Source organism: Lolium perenne, chromosome 1 (genome assembly GCF_019359855.2).
Source record: "Lolium perenne isolate Kyuss_39 chromosome 1, Kyuss_2.0, whole genome shotgun sequence".
Lineage (NCBI taxonomy): Eukaryota > Viridiplantae > Streptophyta > Magnoliopsida > Poales > Poaceae > Lolium > Lolium perenne.
In genome coordinates, this window is record NC_067244.2 from 137,917,812 (window position 1) to 137,930,274 (window position 12,463).

General features: G+C 46.4%; 1 protein-coding gene and 1 long non-coding RNA gene across 2 annotated transcripts; both read right to left on the minus strand.

Annotated features, from left to right (window-relative positions):
- Nucleotides 1-368: 368 nt before the first annotated feature.
- On the minus strand, nt 369-806 carry LOC127296639 (uncharacterized). The gene is made up of 2 exons (XR_007848605.2): nt 633-806; nt 369-543 (listed from the first exon to the last, which is right to left on the minus strand). It is a non-coding gene; the product is annotated as an uncharacterized lncRNA (long non-coding RNA).
- A 936-nt stretch (nt 807-1,742) lies between these two features.
- LOC127305804 (cytochrome P450 89A2) lies at nt 1,743-3,437 on the minus strand. The gene has a single exon (XM_051336328.2). It carries the CDS (start codon nt 3,393-3,395, stop codon nt 1,869-1,871), a length of 1,527 nt encoding a protein of 508 aa, XP_051192288.1. The 5' UTR covers nt 3,396-3,437; the 3' UTR covers nt 1,743-1,868.
- Between the last annotated feature and the right edge of the window lie 9,026 nt (nt 3,438-12,463).

The window sequence follows — 12,463 nt, forward strand, 5'->3', positions numbered from 1 at the left end:
ACCACGTGGCCAGTCGCCGCCCTCGTCGCCGCTTGGGTTTCTGCGCGGGAGGCCATTAACGCCGATGACCAACCTCCCCGCGCCGTTTCCGATGCGAACCGCCACGTCCTCTCGCTGACAAGGCGCCCCCACCCACGAAATATGTCGTCCCACGAGGCGCCGGCGCGCCTGATTTACACCCTTGGCCAAGGGGCCAGCACGGGATTGCCGACGCTTCTATTGGGCTTAAAAATAGGCCGACGCCATTTACGACGCATCGGTGTGAGCCTATTTTCGCTGCCGGCCCCCAAAAGGCTATCGAGGTCGCTATCGGGTCCGCCGATGGAGATGCTCTTAGGCTAATCATATCAAGAAGAAACAAAATCGAGTCTACAAAACCATATGTAGTAGAATCCCCCAAAGAAGAAACACAATGCTACCACCACCTCCTTTCACTGCCACTTCCGATCAATGTCTCCCAATAAACAGGCGACTGAAACATGAAATACATACAGGATTTGGTGACAAAATCACAACACCAACACAGCTAAACGTCTCGAAGATCTACAAAGGAACATGAATAGAACAAAATTAGGGTTCGAGGTGGACAATCACTGAGGCAATTCAAGAGATGGGAGACGAAATCCACATACCTGCAGCCACCCTGGACGGCGGAAGAGACAGAAGAACCATGTTGTCGCTGCGATTTGAGCTAGACTACGAGAAATAGATCGGGAATCATACGAAAAAGGAGTAAGCTGAAGAACCGGAGGAAAAAATGGGGAAGGAGCTCGCTCTCGGCTCTCGCTGACGGAAAAGAGACGATGCCTATAAGGTGCCATTGGCCGGCCCAAGAAGCTCGCGCGGGGTACGCGTTGTGTCGCTAACGGGCGCAACAGGCGTCATATAGGTTTCACCCGATGTAAGATTGTTCGGTTTCAGTGGGGAGGTATCATGGCGTTTTGTTGTTTTGTCCATCCTTTTTTGAGATTTTGTTTTGTTGTTTTGTCCATCCTGTTCGCTCAATTTCCCCACCATACTGCGCCGAAGACCTGCTCTGAGTTCAGACGTTTGCTACTTTTGAGTTTTGATGATGCCACCGCCAACGATAATTTTACAAAATCTACCTGGATGGAATAATACGGGAATTGCTTGATGTAAAGCCTGTATCTGCACTGTAACACCGGCATTCGAAAACCCCCCACCGGTAGGCGAGGTGACGGATTCCACGCCCCAGTCCAAATGGCATTTGGTTCCACGTCGGAACTTATGAATAGAGAAGGCTGAATTGTTGCTATCTCATGATCATGACTTGGACGGCGCCTTGTTCGATGGACACGAATCATTTGTGTAACGCCGTTACTTTCTCTCGCTTTCCGTTTCTTATTCGAATACAGGAGGAAAAAGACTTGTCGGACAGAAACATTCGAGAAATGATCCGGAGATATCTACGTCCATATTCATCAGCAATCCCCAGCTCCTTCCAGCCTCATACTACTTGAGCACCGCACAATTGCACTTGGACCTTCCGTCCTTCCGGCCTCTTGTCACGCGTTCTGAGCTCTCGCTCATTCTCATCCGTGTGGACAAGCTCCTCCTCGACTATGGCTGATGCAACCGCAAGCAATCTGATTAGGTTCTTGCTTGCTCACCGAACTGGAAGATGAAACTGATCTTTCACTGATTATTTAGCAAATACTCCGAAGAGTTCAACAAGTAAACATAGAGCAACAAGCGCATTAATCATCCCAATGTCTCGACAGTAGCACTAGTAAATTTCCATCATACTATCCACCAACGAATTCCATCATCAACATGAATTAAACATTTGAACTAAGCGAGAACAATCGATCGAAATAATACCAGTTGATGATCGAAGTTCTTTTATTCTAAGAAGTCCTACGGGGCACTAGGCGCGGGCGCAGCGGTTTCTTCATGACGACGGTGAACTCGGGCTTCTCGGCGAAGTCCACCTCCTGACCTGCGACCTCCTGCCACTCAAACTCCCTCACCATGTTGGCCACGAAGTACTCGAGGTGGAGCATGGCGATGCCGAGTCCCGCGCAGATCCTTCGGCCCACGCCGAACGGCATCATCTTGATCTCACGATTGCCGGTCACGTCCACCCCTTCGCCCGCGCCGCCTGGCAGGAACCGCTCCGGCGAGAACTCCAGCGGCTTCTCCCACTCCCGCTCGTCGCGGCCCATCTCGGCGATCATGAAGTTCACCGTGGCGCCCTTGGGGATGAGGTACCCGCCGATCTCCATGTCCTCCGCCGGCTTGTGCGGCAGCACGAAGTGCCCCGGCGGGTGCTTGCGCAGTCCCTCGAGGACGACGGCTTTGAGGTAAGGCATCTTGTGGACGTCATCCTCGGAGACCTCGACCTGTTCGTCCCCAGTCGTGGCACTGATCTCCTTGTAGAGATTCTCCTGTATCGCCGGGTTCTTGACCAGTTCGGCCATGATCCACTGCAGCCCGGTGGAGGTGGTGTCGGTGCCGGCGTTGAGGAACTCGCCGCAGAGGTTGACCATCTCGTCGTCCGTGAGCGGGCGGTTCCCCTCCTCGGGGAGCTTGATGTCGAGCAGGGTGTCCACGTACGAGTGCTCGAACGTGGTCTCTTTCCCGATCTCGCCGCCGCGGCTCTTGTACTCCCGGCGCGCGTTGATCAGCGGCACGAACAGCTCCTTCTGCCGCTGCCGCATGGCGTGCGCTGTCTTGAGGCGGTCGCGGAAGAGATGCTTGGTGAGCGACGGGAAGAAGGCGAAGACGGACATCTTGCTGCTGATGTAGAGCAGGTGGTTGCGCTGCGCGGCGGCGATGGCGCGCACCGCGGCCTCGTCGAGCCGCTCGCCGAAGCACATGAGCACGAGGAGACAGAACATGGCGTACTGGAACGTCTCCACGACGGCCGCCCCGCCGGCGGAATCCTCCCGCAGCTTCTGGACGAGCACGCCGCGCACCCAGGAGCGCGCGGGCCCGAAGAGGCGGACCCGCGACGGGTGCAGCGTCTCGGCGACGAGGTTGCGGCGAAGGAGGCGCCACACGGGCCCGTAGCTGGCGCGCGTGATGGTGTTGTCGTTCTCGCCGAGGAGCGTGACGGTAGAAAGGGGTGGCCGGTCGGCCAGGGCTGCGCCGCTCTCCACGAGCGCCGCATGCGCGAGGCGGCGGTCGGCGACGAAGATGGAGAGGTGGGATCCAACGCGCAGCGAGACGACGGGGCCGTACCGCGCGAAAAGGCGCCGGAGGAGGGGCTCTACGTCGGCGAGCGAGTTGGTGAGCAACACCACGCTGCCCAGCACCGGCACGGAGGGCGGCCCAGGCGGGAGGCGGCGCCGCCAGATGCCATTGCGGAGGAGGAGGAGGATGAGTGGGAGGGCGCCGAGGATCGCACCGAGGAGTATCTGCCACGTGTCCATGGTGCTGCTCCGGTTTCGCCTCGATTGGATGGGTTTTATAGGATACCATATATACTTGAGCGACAAATATGGTTTTGCGTCGCCGTCTCCAAGTTTAGTTAGCGTCGTCATCGTCATATACCGTGTAGACTTGGTCTTCACTCGGTACAAACGATGCTACTGCTCATGGAAAAAAAAAAGGCTACTGTTTTTTTTTAGATGAAAAAGAGGCTACAGCTAACAAAACGTGACTCGTCAATTCTCATAGAGGACTCGAAGGTGGGCCAGGTCGGCTTACATCGGGCTGAACATCCAGTGTGCGAGACAGGCCGGCCCATTTATATGCAGGCTTCTTCTTTTTCTGTTCAATATACTTTTTTTTCATTTTTTTCTGTTTCTTTTATTTACTATTTGAAAAATTATTAAGATACGCGTACAAAAAATGTTTAAATTTGAAAATGTGCAGATTTAGAAATTTTTAAAATTTTAGAATGTTTACATTTAAGAAATGTCTGAATTAAAAAATGCTTAAATTATAAAATTGTGTTGATTTAAAACACTTTAAAATATCAAAATTCTTCAAATTTAAAAACAATTAAATTAAAAAAAGTTAAACTTCAAAAATATTTAGATTTTGAAAATATTATTTTTTGAGAGAAAATCCTGATTTGAAAACTCTTGAGATTTCAAAATTGTTTGATTTAAAACAGTTCGGACACTTTTCGAAAACTGAGAAACCAAACGAAAATCCAAGAAATATGCTAAAAACCAAAAAAATAGATAGAAAAACCAGCCAATGTATGTGGGCCTGTCCCAAAAGCGGAAATGGGGTGTGCAGCAGGCCCTCAGGTGCCGACCAATGTGGCTTATAGAGTTCCCTTCAAAGATGTGCCCTACCACTGGCAAAACTCGGGTTAGCGAGACTTTGGGACGAGCCTGATAAATCCTGGATCTAAAAACATAGGCTGGATCGTGGCTCCGCCGATTATAGAGCCTATAAATTAGGCTCGGACCTGGCTCGGGAAGCATGGCCTGATCCTTACCTAAATCATAGTATGTTGTAAGCCTTGTTTGGCCTAGCCTGACGTCCAGGATCAAAATTTAGGCCCGAATCTATCCCAACATGCAAGCCCGGTCTAGGACTTTTAGGTTGTTCAGGCCAGACTTCCCATGCTAGCTGAAGCCCCCACTGGTGACGAAGAGGGATCCGACGCAACCACCCTTCCTTTGAGTGGATGACATGTGCCCCGAGATATGAGGCCTACATTTAAGTGGTTTTTTCGGCAGTAGCTCGAGCAGATTTTCCATAGGGTTTATCATCACTTGGTATAGACCAAGTGATGCTAGGAAGGAAGAGGCCTGACCAAGAGCTAGTGAATCTAGTTATTGGATATGCACAAGTAAACCAAGTACTAGCTATCCAAAGTGTCTAGATAAACCAGAATAGTGGCCAACTTATGTACCTAGCACCATTTGGTGTAAAACCATCACTAAAGACCCATTTTTCATCAAAAGATCACCACGGGGCATTCATATAGATGATTCCCAACTACGGATGTTATTATTTTCATAAAACCAACCAGTTAGCCAATTTATTTGCAACTAAGATCAGTAGAAAGCTACTGAGGTCAGAGCACAAGTCCAAAAAGCAAACAAGCCACACAGGCAAGTTTGTCTTCATTACCAAAGAGGTTCAAACAGTTAATTGATTCCAAATTCATCGTGGAATTCATATAAGCATCCTTTAAATCAAATGAATCATCACCAACACATGGTTCATCAAGTGTAATTGACAGTAAACCAACACAAGGCAACAACATGACATGCACATGTTAGTTTACTGAAGCACTTCAGTAAAGCAATTATAGCAAATGCCTCAGTAAAGCACACCAGGCTATCAAACAATGTTTAACAAGCAATTATAGCAAGCAAGAGTAGCCTAAACCATTCACAGTGCATACACAAGTATCATTGATATAGCACCAGTAGCACCACAAGGCACAAGTGCAGATGATCACACACCAGTAGGCATCACAAGTTAACCATTTGGTAGCCAGCAAGTGCTGGGAAGCTTAGCCAATGGCTAGTGCTTCAGTTAAGCAGCAGTAGAGCCTAGTAATAGAACAACATGGCAACCAAGAGCATCACTGGCTCCAGAAGGAACCACTGGAGCAGTAGGAACATTACAACCTAGCAAGCAAGTATATACATAAATAATAGCATGCCAGCACAAGTAATTGGTGTGCAGAGGAACACATAATGCACTGCAAGGAGTAGGAGCAATAAATACACATAACAAGCTATACAGGGCAGCAACAGTAGCAATGGAGCAACACCATCAGTGGCACGACATGGCCAGATGCCAGCAATGGCAACATCTGGCCAGAGCAAGCCAGGCAGAGAGGGAATGGATGCATTGGCATCAGGAGGAGCACTCCTGTATGATCTAATGATCATCAGGAAGCAAGGAGTACAAGAATAGAGCAAATCAATGGAGGGTACTAAGGGGTGGGCAGAGAAAAGGAGAAGGGGGAAGTGACATAGGCATCCCCAATGGGCCTGCCGAAGATAGTACCCGGGGTTTACTGAAGGCCCACGACTCGAAGAATAAGAAGAATCGGAAGCCCAAATTGTTACTAAGGAAAGCTAGAGTTGTATTAGGAGATAATATTTGTAATCTTGCGGGATGAGTTGGAAACCCTCCCGGACTCTATAACTTGTACATTACGAATCCCTCGGCTCCGCCTCCTATATAAGGGGGAGTCGAGGGGCAAAGAAAGCATCGATTCATTGTCTCACAAACCCTAGTTTTCATATCGTCGAGCACTTTTCGGCTGAAACCTTCGAGATCTACTTGCCCTCTACTTCTAACTAAACCCTACTCTACAACCCGTAGGCATTGACAAGTTGATACCTTGTCAATTGGTGCCGTCCGTGGGGATTAGAGGCGTCAAGGATCTGATCTTGATGGCACGCTCAAGATCGTCGACTTCATCAACAGCAAGCGACGCGATGGATCGAGGTAAATAGATCGCAACTGGTCCTGTCGATTTTGTTCCTCACCCGCCCTCCCGTTTGGATGCATATGCGTATCTGGAGGAGCCTATGGAGATGACGTTCGGAAGGTTCCACTTTCGCGTCGAGAAGGAGGGAGCGTATCGTCTCGAAATTCCGATCTCGTCGGAATTATCGACGGTCGATTCCGATTTTTCAAACTCAGCATCGACAATCGAGTCAGGCGAAGAGGAGACTTCGTCGCCACACTTCATCAGCACCAGGGCAAGCGAAAAGCTCGCCAAGATCTTCAGCGACATGTCCTTCGAGTCATCTGCGGACTCCTATATAAGCGATGACTCGAGCAGCGTCGACAGCTTCAACTTCATCGACAAACCCATTACTGTGGGCAAGGTCCTCACCAATCTTTATGATGGTGTCACCAAACCCAGCAAAGATCTGAATTCAAAATATCATCAGATTTATGCCATCGAAGAGCCAAGCCGCGATCAAGAGGAAACATCTGAGGCTTTCGACGATTTGGGAAATCCATACGTCGATCCCTCCGATTTACGACGAGGTTTAGGCAGCAAATATGTCGGACCTACACCACGTGTTAGGGTTCAACTCCCACAAGCAGCATGGGATAGAGCCGCAAGAGCTATGGATGGCTCAGAACCAATGGCCACAACAGCCACGCCAGAAGAATTGCAAGCATATCAATATAGGCTCGCGCGAGCTGCAAGAGAATTGGAAAAACAGACAGCTGCTCTGAAAAGGAGAAGGGAGGCAGCCCCCGCATCAAGCCGACGAAGGGCGGAGTTAAGTCGACAATCAGGAACTTCGGGAGATAGCCACAGGGAAGCTCGGAACAGAGCGAGATCAAGGCTGCAAAACATACCTGAAGGAGAAAGAGAGCACTTGGTTCAAAACCTCGATATGTCTTTTATGTCGATAGACACGAGAGGGAACATTATCCCCAAGACACCAGAAGCTGGGTATATGGTGACACATGCCTTTATCCTTGCGTCTAGGCCACCCCCAGGAGATCCAAGGGAAGCATTGTACAATATGGCGATGCCAGGAGTCGGAGCCATGGGAACGGCGTTTGCGTCAACGCCTCCCGAAGGAACAGCAAGGCAAAATAGACCACGACCTGCGGCAGCAGCAACAGTTCCCGAAGGAACAAGTGGTGCAAGAGACACAGCAGCGCAAGCAAGGGTGGACAGAGCACGACAAAATAGAAGAGAACATCGGCATTCCCCAGAACTAAATGATGAGGATATGTGTGGGTTCCCATGCGTCACAAGGAGGGTCCGAAAAACTCGAGTCCCTTCGGGGTTTAAGCTGCCTGATAACTTCAAAAAATTCGACGGTCTGCAAGATCCAGAGGATTGGCTAGTGGATTACCTCGAGACGGTGAAACTCACATGAGGAACCAGAGCAACAGCTATGCAAAGCATCCAGGTGCATTTAAGTGGAGCCGCGCGATCTTGGATAAAAAAGCATCCTCCAGGATCCATCGACAACTGGGATAGCTTCGAGGACGTGTTCGTCAAGAATTTCCGGTCCAATTGCAAAAAACCTGCATCGCTAGAGGAATTGAGGGCGTGTCGACAAAAGCCAGACGAATCAATGAGGAAGTACATCCAAAGGTGGAATATCATTAAAAACTCGGCAGAGAATATATCTGACGAGAGAGCGATAGATGCGTTTGTCGCAGGAATCAGGCGGGGAGATTTTGTCGAGGACTTGGGGAGAACCAACCCAAAGACAGTATCCGCATTAATGGAGATAGCAAACAGATGGGCAGATGGAGAAGATGCTATTCACAACAAACGGCATAGGTCACCAGAGGAGGACCGTGATACGTCTCCGACGTATCGATAATTTCTTATGTTCCATGCCACATTATTGATGATATCTACATGTTTTATGCATACTTTATGTCATATTTATGCATTTTCCGGCACTAACCTATTAACGAGATGCCGAAGAGCCAGTTGCTGTTTTCTGCTGTTTTTGGTTTCAGAAATCCTAGTAAGGAAATATTCTCGGAATTGGACGAAATCAACGCCCAGGGGCCTATTTTCACACGAAGCTTCCAGAAGACCGAAGAGAATACGAAGTGGGGCCACGAGGTGGCGCCACAGTAGGGCGGCGCGGCCCAAGCCTTGGCCGCGCGGCCCTAGCGTGTGGGCCCCTCGTGACTCTCCCGACTCTGCCCTTCCGCCTACAAATAGCCTTCGTCGCGAAACCCCCAGTACCGAGAGCCACGATACGGAAAACCTTCCAGAGACGCCGCCGCCGCCAATCCCATCTCGGGGGATTCAGGAGATCGCCTCCGGCACCCTGCCGGAGAGGGGATTCATGTCCCGGAGGACTCTACACCGCCATGGTCGCCTCCGGAGTGATGGGTGAGTAGTTCACCCCTGGACTATGGGTCCATAGCAGTAGCTAGATGGTTGTCTTCTCCTCATTATGCTTCATTGTCAGATCTTGTGAGCTGCCTAACATGATCAAGATCATCTATCTGTAATGCTATATGTTGTGTTTGTTGGGATCCGATGGATAGAGAATACTATGTTATGTTGATTATCAATCTATGTGTTGTTTATGATCTTGCATGCTCTCCGTTACTAGTAGATGCTTTGGCCAAGTTGATGCTTGTAACTCCAAGAGGGAGTATTTATGCTCGATAGTGGGTTCATGTCTCCGTGAATCTGGGGGAGTGACAGAAACCCCTAAGGTTATGGATGTGCTGTTGCCACTAGGGATAAAACATTGATGCTATGTCCGAGGATGTAGTTATTGATTACATTACGCACCATACTTAATGAAATTGTCAGTTGTTTGCAACTTAATACTGGAAGGGGTTCGGATGATAACCTGAAGGTGGACTTTTTAGGCATAGATGCATGTTGGATAGCGGTCTATGTACTTTGTCGTAATGCCCAATTAAATCTCACAATACTCATCATATCATGTATGTGCATGGTCATGCCCTCTCTATTTGTCAATTGCCCAACTGTAATTTGTTCACCCAACATGCTATTTATCTTATGGGAGAGACACCAATAGTGAACTGTGGACCCCGGTCCATTCTTTTACATCGAATACAATCTACTGCAATACTTGTTCTACTGTTTTCTGCAAACAATCATCATCCACACTATACATCTAATCCTTTGTTACAGCAAGCCGGTGAGATTGACAACCTCGCTATTTCGTTGGGGCAAAGTACTTTGGTTGTGTTGTGCAGGTTCCACGTTGGCGCCGGAATCTCTGGTGTTGCGCCGCACTACATCTCGCCGCCATCAACCTTCAACGTGCTTCTTGGCCCCTACTGGTTCGATAAACCTTGGTTTCTTACCGAGGGAAAACTTGCCGCTGTACGCATCACACCTTCCTATTGGGGTTCCCAACGGACGCGTGTTGTACGCGTATCAAGCTCTTTTTCTGGCGCCGTTGCCGGGGAGATCAAGACACGCTGCAAGGGGAGTCTCCACATCGCAATCTCTTTACTTTGTTTTTGTCTTGCTTTATTTTATTTACTACTTTGTTTGCTGCACTAAATCAAAATACAAAAAAAATTAGTTGCTAGTTTTACTTTATTTGCTGTCTTGTTTGCAATCTCTATATCAAAAACACAAAAAAATTAGTTACTTGCATTTACTTTATCTAGTTTGCTTTATTTACTATTGCTAAAATGGGTACTCCTAAAAATACTAAGTTGTGTGACTTCACAACCACAAATAATAATGATTTCTTATGCACACCTATTGCTCCACCTGCTACTACAGCAGAATTCTTTGAAATTAAACCTGCTTTACTGAATCTTGTTATGCGAGAGCAATTTTCTGGTGTTAGTTCTGATGCTGCTGCTGCCCATCTCAATAATTTTGTTGAATTGTGTGAAATGCAAAAGTATAAAGATGTAGATGGTGACATAATAAAATTAAAATTGTTCCCTTTCTCATTAAGAGGAAGAGCTAAAGATTGGTTGCTATCTCTGCCTAAGAATAGTATTGATTCATGGACTAAATGCAAGGATGCTTTTATTGGTAGATATTATCCCCCTGCTAAAATTATATCTTTGAGGAGTAGCATAATGAATTTTATACAATTGGATAATGAGCATGTTGCACAAGCTTGGGAAAGAATGAAATCTTTGGTTAAAAATTGCCCAACCCATGGACTGACTACTTGGATGATCATCCAAACCTTTTATGCAGGACTGAATTTTTCTTCGCGGAACCTATTGGATTCAGCTGCTGGAGGTACCTTTATGTCCATCACTCTTGGTGAAGCAACAAAGCTTCTTGATAATATGATGATTAATTACTCTGAATGGCACACGGAAAGAGCTCCACAAGGTAAGAAGGTAAATTCTGTCGAAGAAACCTCTTCCTTGAGTGATAAGATTGATGCTATTATGTCTATGCTTGTGAATGATAGGACTAAAATTGATCCTAATAACGTTCCGTTAGCTTCATTGGTTGCTCAAAAAGAATATGTTGATGTGAATTTCATTAAAAATAACAATTACAATGATTCTAGGCCATATCCTGCTAATGGTAACTCTTATGGTAGATATGCTTCACCTAATGAGGAAAAGATGTTAGAAATTGAAAGATCCACCAAGAGCTTTATGCAATCACAATATGAGCAAAATAAATTGTTTACTAAGACTATGAATGAACAATCTACCTTGTTGAAGAATATAGGAAATCAACTTGAAAATCTGAATATGGAGATCTCTGGGTTGCAAACTAAACTTGCAAATGCTGAAGACCGAATCTCATACATGTCTGCGTCACAATCTTCTTTAATTAATAAAATGGCTGCTAAACCTGAGGATATTGATAATAAAATTGTTACTACAGCAAATGCCATCCAAGTTAGAATTAATGAGAATATAAGATTGATGGCCGAATTGCGTGCTAGGTGGGAAAAAGAAGAAAATGAAAAAGAAGATAATATAGCTAAAGTTTGGACTATTACCACCAGTAGTAATGCTAATGCTACACATGTTGCTGCACCTCCTACTATTAATGGTAAAATAATTGGTGTTGGCAATGTTTCCACTTCTAATGCAAAGCGCGAAAAACTACCTGAAACTGCTAAAACTGCTGAAACTGCCTGTGATAAAACTGCTGAAATTTTTTCCAACATTGGGGATGATGATCCCATTGCTTTAGATTATAATGGTTTAGATTTTGATGATTGCCACATCTCTGAAGTTATAAAGTTCTTACAAAAACTTGCTAAGAGTCCTAATGCTAGTGCTATAAACTTGGCTTTCACGAAACATATTACAAATGCTCTCATAAGAGCTAGAGAAGAGAAACTAGAACGCGAAGCTTCTATTCCTAGGAAGCTCGAGGATGGTTGGGAGCCCATCATTAAGATGAAGGTCAATGACTTTGATTGTAATGTTTTATGTGATCTTGGTGCAAGTATTTCCGTTATGCCTAAGAAAATCTATAATATGCTTGACTTGCCACCATTGAAAAATTGTTATTTGGATGTTAATCTTGTTGATAACTCTACAAAGAAACCGTTGGGGAGAGTTGATAATGTTCGCATTACCGTTAACAATAACCTTGTCCCCGTTGATTTTGTTGTCTTGGATATTGAATGCAATGCATCTTGTCCCATTATATTGGGAAGACCTTTTCTTCGAACTGTTGGTGCTATCATTGATATGAAGGAAGGTAATATTAAATATCAATTTCCTCTCAAGAAAGGTATGGAACACTTCCCTAGAAAGAGAATGAAGTTACCTTTTGATTCTATTATTAGAACAAATTATGATGTTGATACTTCGTCTCTTGATAATACTTGATACACATTTTCTGCGCCTAGCTGAAAGACGTTAAAGAAAAGCGCTTATGGGAGACAACCCATGTTTTTACTACAGTACCTTTATTTTATATTTGAGTATTGGAAATTGTTACTACTGTAGCAACATCTCCTTATCTTAGTTTTGTGCATTGTTGTGCCAACTAAAGTCATTGATAGTAAGGTTCATACTAGATTTGGATTACTGCGCAGAAACAGATTTCTTTGCTGTCACGAATCTGGGCCTAATT